We start from the raw sequence: 16,183 nt of genomic DNA on the forward strand, positions 1-16,183 counted from the left end.
TTATATTCTCTTTGTCCTGCTTCACAGTATGACAGAACCCAGCTGTTGGTTAATGGTAAACTTATTTTAGCAAAATGTTTATGCTTCGCTGCGAGCCCCAGAAACCCCTCTGTAACGAGGAGCTTGGCCCTCTTCATCGCTCAAGTTCTCACGAGTTGTTTCTATTTTGTTGCAAGAAAATAGCTTACCAGTGACCGCAACGGTTTCTGGTAATGTGGCATGGCTTATGATTTCTGCCTACTAACTGCCTACGTGATACGATATCCTTTGGTACTAAAGTAGGAGAAGAAGAAAAAAATGCCTCTAGGAAATGAAGTCCACAGTCTTTGGTTACTGCTCTGTCCAGATGCACGGGAGAAAAACGTCTGAGTTGCCGAGAAGGTTCTAGGAGCTACAAATAGGGGCTGTAGGTGGCATATAGAAAGGAAGGGAAGCATCCTTAAATTATGTGATGAGATCTTCTGTGGCAGAACTGAGTTGTCAGCTTTTATTTTGCAAATAAGTCACGTTTTATTAGCATTCATTTTTTTTTTTTTTTTAAAGATGCGTGCACTCGGTCTGTGTGCACAGAAAGCCCCCTTTCAGCTGAGGTCACGGTTCAGATTGTCCACTGTGACGGTGGCCTCTGAGGATCACAGTTTAGTTGTGAGGGACTCCACAGCGCTGTTACGTTAAGACGCGTTTCTCCAAAGTGTCACAGCACTTCCGAGCAGTGACACGGACGGGTAATCCCGACTTTTCCACCGCGACAAACAGCGAGGTGTCCTGCTGCTAAGCTTGCTTGCTCTGCTCCGGCATTTGCCATTGATTCAAGGATTAACAACCCAAATGGGTTTGATCAGAGAACTGTAAATAGTAACAGAATGCGCGGATAGAAATCTCTCAAGCCCAAACAATAAACTCTAAAAGCAACATGTACACATGTGAGTGTGAGTGCATGTAAGCCTAAGGCACAATTCTATGGGATTGAGTCACAGAAGGATAAACACTCAACACCATCAGCATATGGATGCTGCGCAGTGTCTGAAGTGATGAGAGCTTGCAGTCTTTGATTGTTCCTCCTCTTTTCATCTGATCCTCACACTAATTATCACATGCACTTTTTCACAATTTCAGCCCAGCTACCCTCACATCCTCCCATTTCTCTATGGCAGCATGTAACTGGTGCTGCCACTTTTGTTTTTCTTTATCCAGTAGACTAAGGGCTTTTCTTCTCCACTGTAGCAGCAGCAGGCAGCCAAGTGCTGCAAATGTCTTGAAAGAAATAGAGCGACTATAAATCCCAGCAGTGTTCACACTGTACCAATGCTGCAGAGCTGGTCTTGGTCAACAGGGTTGTTGCCCCCACTTCCCGCTTGACCTGCGAGCCGCGTGGGCAGTCGGAAAGGCGGTCATCGGTTTAGTTAGTCAAGTCTGGTTACTGTTTCCATATCAGCACTGACATAGGCAGAGGAGGCCGAGGTGGGAGTGGAAAGAGTTCTCCTGTTTGGTTACAACAACCCCACACACACAAGCAAACATGCACACACACGTAGCATGTACCTGTCGGAGCGTCTTGAGCATCTCTGTGGCCTCGTCCTGTTTGCCCTGCTTGGCCATCATCATCATCTCCTGGATCATCCCGATGCGACGCTGGTAGGGTGGCGGCGTCCCTCCGCGGCTCAGCCTGTCCCCCGATTTCAGCATGAGGGAGGCCAGGATCTCGCCCCGCTCCTTGGAGGGCGTCCGCTTCCAGCTATGCTGGGGACTGGGGCCCCCCGCGTCCTGGCCCTTGGTCTGCTTGGCCCCCATGACGACGACTCAATGGGAAACGGGAAGGCAACACGAGTGATCCCGGCGGGAAGTCATAAAGATGCAGGTTTCGAGTGAGAGGGTGCGAGTGGCTGATCACATTTCCCTCACAGCCTTGTTTGGAGCAGAGAAATAAGCTCTGCCGGAACCCCAAACTCTTGTAATGCTCATAGAGAGGAAAAAAAAAATCACATCATAACAGTTACAGAAAAGAGTCGGGAAACAAATAAACAAAGAAAAAAATAAAATTTGTAAATAAAGTAGAAGTGACAGATTCAAGGGGGGGCTTGTTCCTCTCAGAGCGCAGCTCAAGTCGGGAAGAGGTCGCAGGATGCTGCCTGCAGCATGGCCGGGAAAACAGTCAGGACGCTGGAGGGATGGATGAGGGGGTTTGGGGGGGGGGGGGCCTTCGGAGCAGCCTCCGGATCCTGCAAGCCTCCTGTCCCGGATGCAACTTCACACCCCGCCCCCCGAAACGCTGACCTTCGTCTGCGATGTCCCGTTCGTCCTCTCCGCTACAACGTCGCCTCCCGTCCTGGGCCGGAGCCGGAGCTGGAGCCGGAGCTGGAGCTGGTGGGAGGGATGTGGTGCATGAAACAGGGCATGGCAATGTTTTCGTCTTTAGTAGACGCCGCAGCTTCCGCCTCCCTCTCTCTCTCTCCCTCTCTCTCCTCCAACTCTCGTCCTTTCCGCTGGAAGTCACGCGGCACCTGCAGCAAACACCGGGCTCGGCCGATCCTCCGTCCGGGCAGCCGCATCCGCTGCGAGGCTGGACAGGCGGGGAGAGAAAGAGTGAGGTCCCCCCCCACCCCCCGGCCTCCCATCCACCCGGGCGGGCACTGAATAATGTATCGCACCCTCTGCTCAGATGGATGTGCGCGCTGCGAGTGCACGTACACACAAGTCCACCCTCTTCTTTCATCACCGGGTTTGGGGGAGGACGGGGTGCAGCTCGACTCCCCATCTCTGGCTGAGAGAACGGGACGTGTCGGTGTTGGTAAACAAACGTGTTTTTAAATCGAGAGCATCTTATTGCTTGAGGACCTGTGATTGAAGGTACAGAAGTATTAGGTCCATCGGTTTATTGATCAGATTTAAAGTTTGTGTGCGTGTGTGTGGGGTTAAACTAGTGGGTGGCTATTCGAGAAATATAAAATTAGAATTTCTTGATTTTCTTTTGATTACTCCTGACAGCAGATGGTCTCCGAACTGCGAAAGGGAAAAACAGCAAGATATTTATTTTGAACATACATAAGACATAATACATCAGAGGTGATATCAGAATTTTTAATTGGATATTTGGAGTGACTAAAATGTGCATCAAGGTGTTTTGGAGAAGTGGAGTAAACTTGATCACATGATACAAACACCACTGGTGGCCATGTGACGTGAACAGGGATGTTATACTGGCCTCTGGTGCTGACTGATGGGACTGTAACGAATGGCCTACATGTTAAAATCCGAACGAGAACGTCCACGTCTGAGGTCTGTAAGCTGAACACGCATTACTGCTGGTGTAGCTGAAAGAAACGACATTTCAAGGAGCATTTTTCAAAATGTAAATTTTTATTTTGCCTTTACTTACAACTCTATTTACAGTAGTACTTCAATCAAATCGCTTCAAATTACTTATCAAAAAAACCTTGATTTTCCTGAATTTACCAGGAGGGAAATCTTAGGCTTGTAACTTGCAAGGTCAGGCAGTCAGCCCCCCAAAAACATATCACATCCACTTTGTGTCTGCAGGATCGAAGACTCCTGTTTTGTTATTTTTACAGAGTAGAGGCTGCAGACACACACTGCTGTTACCCATCACTGCCTGCTGTTTGGGTTCACTCAGCCGTGTTGTGCAGCATCTTGTTGTTCCAGTGACAGAACTGAGGCACAATATTCGCCTCCTCTCCAGTACAGGAGCGATTCACCTCTAGCGATAGACAGGCTCAAAACTCTTGACAGTTTGGTTTATTTAACTCAGTGGATGGAATATGGACTTTTCTTATTAACACATCTCACAAGCAGAAAACATTCAGATTTTGACCCAGTTTGTTCGTATGTTTAGGACCAAATCAACTTAAATGATGTGTAAATATTCACAACCCCTCAATATGACACTACTAAACCACTATTCCTAAGAGCTGATACATTCAACCTTGAAGAGGTTGAATATTTACACACTAAGTCTCACATTTGTAAAACGGTAAGATCCACATCTAAAATGATTTAATATTTATTATTTAATCCATACATTTGATAAAGCATACCTTCGTAAATCCCTAGTCCATCCACTGTTACCCAGGATTTCAAAACAAGAACATAATCTCTTGTAAAAGACACTGTTAGGTCTTGCATGACTGAACAAGTAAGAACTATCATGGGTAGAAATAGATAAAGACATCAAGGTCCAGGGTAAAGTTCTGCATCAGGTTTCTCTTTTTCTGTCTGTATAAAATGTCACCCAGTGGTCACTGCATGTTACTGCTGTCCTGTCAAGTCAGCAGGAAATACTCCCACAAGGAAAAAACACCCAGTCAATATATCAGCTATTTGATGCGAAACACGGCCCGCTCTGCCCGGCAACATCATCTCCATCCCTCCCAGCCCTCTTCCACACATATGGGGAGGGTGCAGTGGAAAGCAAATTGATTTTCTTAATCCTTCACATTTTACTGTCTGGTGCAGTTTCAAAGCAAAGGAGCAATTTGGGCCAGTATGTGGAGGATCTAGGAAAAGCTATATATTCCCTTTTGTTAACCTGACTCACATTTTTGTTATACTGTGGCAATTATAGAAGGGAAGATGCATCGGGCCTGAGGCCTGGCAGCTACGAGGCAACTCATTGCAGTTAGAAGGTGTAGCCTGCAGGGGGTGCTTTGTCATCTTTGTTGCTCTCCAGGGAGAAGGGAGGAATGCGAACGTCGAAGTGGGAGCCGTCTGTCCTTTCGATACGAAAAGTCCCCCTTGGAAGAGAAATCACCATGATCGATGTGAATAAACGACACAACAAATTAACAGCGAGCACTTTGAACCCAAATACAGGACTTGTGACGGTATGGAGTTGTGACGGTATGAAAGAGAGCTGAGTGAAGGAATGATGCCCAAACTCACCACATGTGACCACTAGGGGCTTGTAAAGAAACGTGACTGCTGTATTGAAAGGCCGGCTGCTCTTTAGACAAGACTGGCTCCTGTGGTATCACACAAACAGAAGGAAACTGAGTGACAGGGTCACAAAAAGATTAAGCTTCACATGCAATGAACAATGCAGTATCGCTGGACAGGCCTTCACATCTGTGACTGATTGATATGGACAGGAGCTAAGCCTTATTGATGACCCTAGCTCTTGGAAAAAAAAAAAAAACATGTATACATAACTGTTCTGCAACCCAAGCAAGAAAGTAAGCTGGCACCGAAAGAGAATACAGTATATTTTTCCTACATAATGCGAGCAATAGCTTTCCCGAAGTCATAGTGACAGGCCACGCCAGAATGTCAGCTGGCTCAAGCTCCTGTCCTCTATTGACATATCAACGCAACCCTTAACAGCCAGTAAAGAGTCCCATGGTTATGAATTTACTTGGCTGAAATATACTTTTTCCACTTGCAATGCAGGAGGCTCACATTGGCAGGAAATATAGAAATCATCTGCTTGGATGACCCACACATCGACATGTATCTGATATTATCTGATTTATATCCCATTATTGAGGTTTTCAAATGTTGATGGAATATCTGCTGCTCTGCGCTTTTCCCCCTCTAACACATTTCTCATATAGATCAACTATGTGCCACGTTGCAGGAAAGTGTGTCATTTGAGCTGCTTATTGTACTGGTGACTGAACAGAGCTTAAGAGCCATCAGTTTTCCTTTTTTTTATCCACTGCCAGAGTTGTTTCTTCTGAAACTGTGTGAGTGCATGTTTGTCTGGTGCCCTGACCCTGCCAACGACACCTCGTCCCCGGACTGTCTCCAGCGTTCCGGAAAGGCTGAAGATCCTCCAGTGTCTCTCTCTCAGCTGAACCACCTCATTGCCCATGTTCTCCAGGCGGATACAGTAGCGCCACTGCAGAATAACACACTCATTAGCATGCACCAGCTGAGACAGAATAAAATCTGTTGCTTTCTCACAGGTGTCTATGATCGTTAAGCAATGAGTTTTTATATTATGGAAATAAAAATCTGATACATACCCAGTAAACATGAGAGTTCTGTGCTTCCTGAGAACAAGAGATTGACAATTAGTGTTTGGAAAGACCAAAAAAAAAAACAACAACTTGGAACCCACAAAAAAAAGCAAACTAATTGTGTCGAGATCTTGACCCGGTGACTGATCAGTGATAACTATTAAACACTGGCTTTTATATATGTTCTTTTTTGTATCATTTGTTTTTGCTAAGTCATATAAGCCTTTACTCTTTAAGACACAATGTACCATACCATTAAGTTTCAGAGACTGCTCTTAGAATTTTTGGTATTATATAAAAAATTCTATGAGAAGCAATTTTCCCAAATATTTAATTTTTCAAACAAAATTCTATTCTAATTCTAACATGTTCATTTGTAATCAGAATTTTCATTTTGGTTCACCCTAAGTGTTGGAACTAACGTTTTGATGTTCAATGCTGATTATAATCAAAAATCGGGCTCATGAATTCTGTAATAATCAGTATTTGTTCAAGACCAACCTCATCAGTCAACATGCTGATCTTGACCAGCAAACCCAAACATAGCTCTAGCGACAACATACCCTCATGCCCATGTAGAAGGGGATGACAGTGACCCGGATGTTCTCTGTGGTCTCTCTGTGGACATCTGACAGTTCCAGCCAGGGGTGGTTCTTCTCCTGCCATGCCTTCAGGGTATCTCTAGGTGAGAATGGAGGAGCTACAGAGCCCAAGACACACACAAACATGAAAAAATGATAAATATTATCAACATTATTAATATTATTGACTTTTATTGCCATTATGTAAATATAACTCTCATTATGTAAATATGCCTTTTGTTTATAGAAGCTCTCAGCTTTAGGCATGGATGGATGGGGGAAAAACTGTAGCAAAAAGTAACACTGACATGCACAAAATTTCTTTAAAAAACATTTAACACATAAAAAAATTGGGCTAGTGAGGGAATACGGTGATTGTATTCCTGTATTTACAGCGTACAAACAGACTTGGGTGGGGAAGGAACTTTATCGGCATATGGAGACAGGTGTTTACATTTGGCAGGGTTGTACATTAGGAAGCGTTCGAACAGCTCATGCTGGATGGGGACCTGCTCAGCAGAGTTGTAGGGCAGGATGTCTTCATGGCTCACATAGTCTAGGCCTGATTGACAAACAGAAACAGATGCATATGGAAAAAGAGAGAAAGAACATTCAGAGCAGTTGTGGAGAGATAGTGTTTCTAATCAGTTGGAGTTGTGTTTAATTCTGCCACATAGCTGGCAGAGACTGTCCAAATGTTCTGTTTTGAGCTTTACTGGATGTGACAGTGAATGCCTGGTAGGGCATTTATATCATGGGTGTTGACCTCCACAGTAACAATACCTGAGGAGGTGCTAAAGCCAGTTGATTTTATGTTACCACAATGCGAGTGGGCTATCAGGAATGGCAAAGCGACAAACCTGGGATGGCATACAGTGCTCTGCTGTCATCATGGTTAGCCAGAAATGTCACTGCCTCTGTCTGGGACCTTTGTGACTGTCAAACACAACACAAACAGACATTCATCTTTACACTGTCATTCTTGACTTCACCAGATAATCTAGATTAATTTGATTTTTTTTATGTTCCATTACTTGGCATTCCTTAGAAATTTGAGATGTTAAACAAGGTAATTATCCTGATCATAAGCACTGCTTATGCAGGAATGATGTGATTCTGAGGTATTCCTAGTTTTCGATGTACCTGAACAAAAATACGTGCTACATTAAAACAATGACATTTACCACATTAAATAAAGATGAATGCAATCATCCATAAAGTTGCTTATTAATTGGCTGATTATTCTGGAATTACCCACGGGACCACTGTAGGTCCTCCAGCAGGACTTTGTGTGAGGTTGTTTGCAATTAGCTTGTTGCAATCCGGCAATGTCACCACAAGATGCCAGTAAATCTCACAAAGTGGGGCTTGGCGTCACGCTTACACAAAATTGTCTGATAGTAGAGCGAGACTGCATAAGACACTGTCACATAGCCTGTCGTTGGCCCACCAGCTGTCTAAGCCTTACATTCTTTTCCATCTTGTCATGAGAAAACCTAGGGGTATGGGTGTGGAATGATAGCCAAATAAGTGGGATTCAGTCTACCGTTGGTTGTCGGGACACATGAATTTGTGTGAGGGCTTACTATGTGAGGGCAATCTCTGGTGTCAATCAGGACTTGGTAGTAGGTGTGAGTCTTCCCCTTCACCTCCTTGGAGCCATGAGCTCCCGGGGGCTCAGGTTTGCTGAGAGTAAAATGACACCAGGATTAAGGATCACCCTACAAATTCAGAGTGCAAGATGTGCTGGGCACAAATTGCTTGGCATGGAGCATTACCTATCAGACATGGGAGGGGTGATGTCTCTGTCATAGAGGCGGGCATGCCAGGGAAACAAGACGATGCCTCTGTAGCCAAACACACTGTGGAGAAACAGCTGAGGAGAAAACAACAAGGAGAAAGGAGACAAGACTATGAGATTATGTATGTAGGAAGTTTATTAAGGTATTATGTAGATGGGATTACGTTCCTATAATATAGGATAATGCACAGTGGTTGGAATATATTATTAGAATACATACAGAAAAATTCATCAAAACTCCTTCGAACTGAACAAACATTGAGCTGTAGCTAAATATATAACATCCCTGTTATCTAATGGAGAAACAGCATGGGTGTTTGGTGAAAAAGAGTGAGAGCTTTACCTGTCCTGTCTCATACTTTCCATGCTGCTTCAGAGCTTCAAACACCCCAACTGTCTCCAAAATCTTCCCTTCGGGCCTGTTCCTGCCAGAAACAGGCAACACTGTTATACACTTATTCCCGTGTGGAAAAACTTCAGAAATACAACATTTGGTCATGATAGACTAACAGTCAGGTCTGTACAATCACATATTGGTGTTCAGATCCAAATAACCACCATTTGCGGACAACAAACATAGCCATTAGCCCCCCTCAGCTGGGAGAAGACTGAGGTTTCCATCACATTTATAGGAGGGAAAATCACTTCATTCAGCCCCTTGGCGTCCCTTCAGCCATAATCTCAATCATAACTTTGACAAGATTGAATGAAACGCCTTGACTTGTCAGCTGTCAACAGCGCCACCGTAGGACCTAATCTCCATGTCCTTGCCTTCAGTCTCAACAATATACACGCTCACACAAGGACTGACATTACACATAAACAGCGACAACAACATCTGGTCACTTTGAATGAATAACACGCATACTTCTCAACTCCCTGCAAAGCTAATCTTCACAACACAGATGAAGAGTGGGGATTAATGAGGTGGATATATGAACAGGGACATTTAATACTGTGCAGTAGGTTGGTCAGGTTATTTTCATATCATGGGAATATTACACAAGAATAATCACTGAGGTAACCTGATTTTTTTTCTTATGAAAAACAGGGAGTCCACACTAGAGCTGCAGCTATTTGGAAAATCTAATAAAATCTGAGGTTGGAATCATGTGGGAGCATCTGTGAGGGTCACTAATGCATTGGCAACAACTGTAATTTTAACTACAAATCTGGATGTAATGTTAATCTTGATAGGATTTCGTTGCATTGATTAAACGAAACTCTCGGATCGATACACTTTTGAGATGTGTGCTAAAGGAAAAAATGAAACCACCAAGTCCTTAAGTGAACTCTTTAGGACATAATGTTTTGAAAAACTTTTTTTTTTTTATTAAACTTTCTTTTATTTTCAGTGAAATATACAAAATGATTCCTTTTCTCAGAGTCTACAATGTGATACCCAAACAAAAATGAGAAATTTTCTGTGCCTCCCTGCGTTTGTGGGAAATCACTGTTAACTAAATTCATATTGGTCTATCTTACCTCTTCAGCAATGCATACATAAATACGAAACATTATTTAAATTGCAACCTGTAGTGGATAACTCGTCTTAGTGTTGCTTGATAAAATGAATAAATCATTACTGACCCATTATACAGTAACTTTTGGCATTATTTTGACCAGGTGATTGTATCTATATTTCTCATGGAAAAAAGTGGAACGGTGATGTAAGGCTAGCTGGTTTTTTTTTTCACAACAATGGACAGCACTGGTCACTAGGTTGTAAATTTTAGGTTTCTAAAACTGAAAATAAATGTAATAAGCAATTAAGTCGGTTTCAGACTCTACTCTCTCAGAAGGGCAACAACCAGACTTGGACTCACTTTTCTCAGCGTATAATGTTAGTACTTTTAGGCAATCCTTTAAAATTTCAGATTTTAAGCAATGTAATTGGGCCAACCATTCTCAGATGTAAGGTTTTTCTCTGTTTCTTAGTCTTGTGTCAGGAACCAAACTGGGGGTACATTAGTCAATATGAGACTGGTAAACTCCTGCTCATATAAAAAAGAATGACAATTTTCCAAGTGAATCTTTGAGGTTTATCTGTTGATATCAAAGTTATGAAGTTTGTTTGATCGAAGCAATTTGCTTTACTAAGGCAGTTTAATAACGTTACACTGCCCAAAAATTGAAAAAACTAAAAATTGATAAGCTTCCAAGCAAAACACCACCACCCACAAGTTGTTATTTTCAACATCAGTACAGGCCTATAATTCAGTGAATTACTTGTTTGGTCGACCTGGCTAAATAAACACGAAGGGCTCTAAGAAATAATGTAATTTTTACACTTTAAAAAAGAAAAAGTTGTATAAACTAAACAATTATGCATTAAATAGACAGCAGCTTAAGTAATGAAAATCGTGGATGAGAGTGTTAGTGCAGATATTTTCAGTTTCAAAATGTCAGCATTGTGCACAGATTCCACCAGGATTCCACCAGCAAGGTGAATGTCATTTCAACCTCCTGCTTTGGAAGAAATTACAGCAACTGAGCAATATTTGCTATCGTGGTTAATTTTTTATCCTTACGAAAGCATGACTCTGAGGATCACAGATTTACTTTTAAAGAAGAGTTTATCCTGTGCTGTTGTTGCTCTGTTTGATCAGTGAAGAAACACAAGGTAAACTTGACTGAAAACAATACTTAATAATAAAAAAAATAAAATAAAAAAAAAAGACAAAAACACAGGTCAAACTTTCATTTTCCAAATGACTATAGTTAACAAAGAGACATTAAGAGCAAGTTCTTGGTCTTGAAAAACTCAACAATTACATGCTTGTGTTTAAACACTTTCAAAGACAAATACATCATGGTGTCTGCTTTCCGGTTTCCTCCCAAAGCCCAAAAGCAGGTAAATTTGGAAAAATTACCCCAAATGAATGAGTGAATGGTTGTTTGTCTATATATGTGGCCCTGCAATTGACTGCCGACCAGTCCAGGATGTACCCCGCCTCTTGCCCAATGACAGCTGGGATAGGCTCCAGCATCCCCCGTGACTGAGTGCAGAATAAGCGGAGGAAGATGGGTGGATGGATGAACACTTCGCTTGCCTATGGAAGTTTCAGTATCATATTTCAAACTGGAATACTATCAAAACAATAAGAAGTTTTATCGGTAAAACTTCTCTGCTAATATGGACAAACTCTTCAATTGAAAATATCTCAGTACTTACAAGATTCAACGGAGAAATGGTTAATAGCCCTTCTTTATCACAATAATTTGTTTAACTGCAACGACGTATCTTTGGTTAGCTACAATATGGACTTCACCTCAATCTCTTCTCCTCTGTGATGATCACTTAGCCTTCAGGGGCACATCTGAATCAAAAAGGGTTTTCCCCTAAATAAAGATTGCCTGGTTAAAAAATTTGGGAGGAAAAAAACCCAACCCTAAATGGCTGAAATGCGACAAGGAAACCACCAGCCTATTTGAATTATTTCCTGCTAAACAGCAATGACTGGGCTCATATCCAGTTTTAGGAAAATACATCAATCTTTAAATTTTGTTTTCTGTATCATTGTGGACTTTGAAGATGGAGATGTTGCAATGAATGGTGTAATGTGGCTTCCATGATACTCAAGATTTTATACACCAGTATGCTCATTGAATTGTCAATCTATAGGAAAATGACTTCACACCAAGGTACAACTTTACTGACAAGTTTGGTAGTTCAGTGATGACATTAAGCTAGGATGTACAAATATTTGCGTTCAGTGTTTGCATAACATTTTCTTGTCATTGACAGCTGAAACATGAATGTCTGTACATAGCTGCATTTATTTCTTCCTATCTTGACATGTTGAAATTTAAGAGTGTATGCTGTAACATTATTTGTAAGGTGTTGAATAACATACTGTAGTTTCACGACCATAAGGCGCACTGTACTAGAAGGCGCAGGCTCAGTTATGTGTGCCATTACTGTATTTAACACACACATAAGGCGCACCTGATTATAGGGGGCGGGTTTTATATAAAATCCACGCCCACACTTCCCCCTTTAACATTCTCATTGTAGTTATCCGTGTTAGTGATGTGGCTGGGCTGGATGTGTTTGTCGGCGATGTGTTTGCTGCAGTAGGAGCGGAAGATGGACAGCTTTTCATTATAATCTGCTGGAAGTTGCTGCGCTACCGCAGATCCGGTCCGGATGGAAAAATGGCACCGTTTCATGAAATGAAACACCAAGACGGACCTCCTTGGAAATGCTAAATTTTCATTTCTTCTGCTAGCGTTACTGGTTTTAGTCCAATGGTGACCGTTGAAACGCTTCTCCGACTCGTTCTTTGCTCAATGATCCACTGCTCGAGTCTTACCTCCAACTCGGGCCACCTGGCCTTGTTTCCACGGAAACTCAGTGGCATCTTCTCGACCTGTCGGAGCTTGTTTTCAAGCTTCCTCCAATTGAGAACCATCGATTCATTAATCTTAAATCCTCTCGCAGCTGCTCGATTTCCATGTTCCTCCGCGTAGCTGATGGCCTTCAGTTTAAACTGTGCTTCATAAGCGTGTCTCTTTGCCATTTTCGGGGTTGTTAAAACAACGATGTTCTGCATAACGCACATACCCGTTCTTTTATATACAATCAACACCAACACTTACCCCTTTAACGTTCTCATGGTGTTCTCTACTACGTCCGCCTTACAACAACAACACACACGGAGCGCACTGCACTATAGGGCGCACCGCACATTTTGAAGAAAATCTAAGACTTTTATGTGCGCCTTATACTTGTGAAAATACGGTACCTAATAAATGAAGGTTCTTGGTTCATCTACCTCATAGTAAATTTTTGTCGAAATCTTTTCATGGCAACCGAACTTGAATTTCTTCCCTTGAAGACATCACCTCTCATCCAAGAAGGTTCTTCAGTTTGGAACTGAAGAAGCCTGTTGATCTTCAGTTGGATGAGAAGTGAAACATTTAAACGGAAGAAATTCAAGTTCAGTTGCCTTGAACCGTTTTTGACAAGAATACCTAATAAGCATTACATTACTTTGCTGTTTATTTCCTCACTACTATTTCTAAAGCTTCACAGTACTTCACACTGGCTGGATCCCAAAATCTTATGCAACCACTCCTGGAATGTACTGAGCAACATCACGCTGCATCATGACAGATTTCTAACACAAGGCTCCACTTTTTCTTATATCAAGCTGTAACAGTCTGGGTGACATCATTACAATGTTGGATGGGAAAATATATTGATAGATAGACAGAGAGATAGATAGATAAATCGATAGAGAACTGCTGCTGTGCCTGGAACTAACCTCAGCCAACAGTTGGCTCTGGTGAACAGCTTATTCAGCCAGTACACACTATCACCTCTAGTATGTTGCATGTTCCCTAGGAGTAAGATAAACTGTTGAGTCACTGAGCTGCCTAGTCAAAAAAAGATGGGCAAGGAAAGAACAAATACTTGGGCCATGACACCGTGAAAAAGTTATGTAAACTGAAGACAGAGGCAAGTCCTCAAACTCTGCAATGAAGGGCCTTCACCAACTGGAACACCCACCATACTAACTCCATTTTCGAGGCATGATCAAACTGATAGCCAGAGTTGAATAGCAGAAACAGTGAGCAATCGTGTTGTTGATATAAACTCGGTTCAAATGCCAAGGCTGAGTGAGTCAAAAAAGAACTGCTAGGTCATGGTGTGTGTGTGTGTGTGTGTGTGTGTGTGTGTGTGTGTGTGCGTGCGTGGATGCGGCAGGGTATTATATAAGAGTCAAAAATACTTCCATCCACAAAAAATGCAACACAGTTTATTTAGTGACATCTTTATCTCCCAAAAAGCCAGAAACAGGCACAGCAAATGACCCATTTTCTATTCGTTGTTCTCTGAGAGCGATTTTGAGAGATTCTGTCCACTTTGTACTCATATCAATGGTAAAGGTTAATATTTGTTGGCAGAAAAATGACAAGCACCAGAATGAGAAAGAAAAAAATACACAAAAAGCAAAGATTTAAAAAAGGGTTAACATTTCATGGAGAGATTTTTTTTTGAGAGATGAGCAGAATGTCTTTAGTTTTATTCAATGCAATTCAATGAGGGTAACTACCAGGTAGTTAAGAAAGGGTTATGGCTACCATATCTGTAGACATAAAAATCATTACTGTTAGGTAACAGACCATTTAACATTTTCAAATTCTTTGTCAGCGTCATTCAAGTTTATAGATTTGGGTAGCACTTCTTGTCTGCTTTTACTACCATTCGTTATTTTGAAATGATTAGGGACTTTGTTGATGGCAGCTGAATGCAAATGGGAATATTCCTTATACTGCAAGACAATAGCATGTAATCTTTCATTCCATTGTTTGGACGGGTGATAGTTTGTCTTGTCATAACTTTGCTTCATTGTAATCGTGATTTCTTTTTTTACCATTTTTAAAGTCATGACACACTGGAAGCCTAAAAACCCAATGTCACTTCACACTGCTGTTATCAGACTGCAATATTTGTCTTCAATATTGATAAGCATGAAATATGGCAAGATAACGACTGGTTGGTAATGGGGATTTTAATACAACTTTAATATTAACGTTCTCTGATCAACAATATCTATAGCATTAGTGAATGGTGAAAAATAGTATCACTTAAGGGTCACCTGTGAGAAGAAAAAAAAACGAATAAATCTCAATACATTAAACAGCTGAAGGAGTTAAAGAGTTGTATCATCGTTCTATAGTTTTCAGTCAGAAAACTATGGCATGCCCAAGGTATAAAAATATTTTAGAGATGTAGACGAAGTTTCAGTGTGTCGATGCAATGAGCCGAGTTCTATTTTTGCTGTGTTTGCAGCAGGTTATCTGACTAGTAGCGATGACACCCTCACTGCCGTACACTACAACTACACACCTTGAGCCTTGCGTCAGAGACACAAGTATGCATTGATACATAATATAAAAGACTAAATACAACAGCATGGCACAGGTGATGAGTAAAATAACGCAAAGCCGAAGGACACTACAGAAGGTTGGGCGATCGTCCTCATAACCGTACATTCCTGGTACGATTCCCGGCTCCGCCTAGACTGTCGAAGTACTGTTGAGCAACACACTGAACCCCTAACTGCTCCCTTGGCACTGATAAACGGCAGCAAACTGCTCATGACTCATCCATGATGATTAAAATGCAGAGAGGAAATGTCACCAAAAAGGATTAATAAAGTATAAATAGTTATTACTAAAATAAGAGGATGAAACACGGCCCTGCATGGGTCGCCTAAGTGCGCAGGTGTGGACGGCATCAGGTGTTGCGGCAAACCATGCTGGCTAACTCCATTAGCTTAAAATACGACAGAGGACAGCTGTAATTTTCTTCGTCGCTATTGCGACACGGCTGCTCATATTTTTACAACGGCATCGGCCAGTTTACCCAAACCTCAAAACAACCGTCAAATAAAATATAACGTGACCAGTATCCACGAAGCCATTAGGAAGCCATTCTCCAAAGCTAAAAAGTCTTTAGCCGGTTAGCATAACCGGGGAGGACACTAGCTGCGTTTCTTACCGTGACGACATGAACCTCCTCTGCTGAACCCCGCCGGACAGTCCGCAGGCTTGACATTGTAGCCGCGGCCTGTATACCTCAAATCCGGTGGTACTGTCAGCGACGCTCAGTATTCTATGTGCGTGTTTTTTGTTGTATTTGCCGACAGAGCTCAGCAAGCCTCGACGTAACGCACAGGCCGCCATCTTTCCTCGGCTGTCACGTTCACCCGCGTGCCATGTACAGAGGCGTGTTTATGCCGCGTTCGAGGACAAATAATAATAATAATACTAATAATACATTTTATATAAAGCGTCTCACTCGACACTCAAGGACG

General features: G+C 42.2%; 2 protein-coding genes across 3 annotated transcripts in view; both read right to left on the reverse strand.

The window, feature by feature from the left end:
- Positions 1-2,173, reverse strand: part of lrrc75a (leucine rich repeat containing 75A) — a 60,153-nt gene extending 57,980 nt beyond the window's left edge. The window contains exon 1 of the mRNA XM_086142459.1: positions 1,543-2,173. Within this exon, the coding sequence (XP_085998585.1) occupies positions 1,543-1,791 (249 nt within the window). The 5' untranslated portion in view covers positions 1,792-2,173. The remainder of the gene's footprint in view (positions 1-1,542) is intronic.
- Positions 2,174-3,338: 1,165 nt separating this feature from the next.
- On the reverse strand, positions 3,339-16,086 carry poldip2 (polymerase (DNA-directed), delta interacting protein 2). Of its 2 annotated transcripts, none has more exons than XM_086142480.1 (11): positions 15,868-16,086; positions 8,698-8,773; positions 8,332-8,429; positions 8,140-8,239; positions 7,414-7,489; positions 7,008-7,115; positions 6,536-6,672; positions 5,979-6,005; positions 5,726-5,851; positions 4,897-4,976; positions 3,339-4,748 (listed from the first exon to the last, which is right to left on the reverse strand). In XM_086142480.1, the coding sequence occupies exons 1-11, from the start codon at positions 16,050-16,052 to the stop codon at positions 4,634-4,636; spliced, it is 1,128 nt and encodes a 375-aa protein (XP_085998606.1). In that variant the 5' UTR covers positions 16,053-16,086; the 3' UTR covers positions 3,339-4,633. The 2 variants fall into 2 exon arrangements, with proteins under 2 accessions (XP_085998606.1, XP_085998597.1); XM_086142471.1 differs by having other exon boundaries at positions 8,698-8,779.
- Between the last annotated feature and the right edge of the window lie 97 nt (positions 16,087-16,183).

Source organism: Fistularia commersonii, chromosome 3, assembly GCF_037954325.1.
Source record: "Fistularia commersonii isolate RoL2024-O1a breed Wild chromosome 3, RoL_Fcom_v1.0, whole genome shotgun sequence".
Classification (NCBI taxonomy): domain Eukaryota; kingdom Metazoa; phylum Chordata; class Actinopteri; order Syngnathiformes; family Fistulariidae; genus Fistularia; species Fistularia commersonii.

Bases quoted from the DNA above. Each gene is read 5' to 3' on its own strand.
- poldip2 (XM_086142471.1), bottom strand. From the start codon at position 16,052: ATGGCGGCCTGTGCGTTACGTCGAGGCTTGCTGAGCTCTGTCGGCAAA. The intron at 7,116-7,413 runs GTTTGTCGCTTT...TTTGTCAATCAG, and splicing joins AGCACTGTATGCCATCCCAG to GCCTAGACTATGTGAGCCAT. The intron at 6,006-6,535 runs GTATGTTGTCGC...TCTTGTTCTCAG, and splicing joins CCTTCTACATGGGCATGAGG to GAAGCACAGAACTCTCATGT.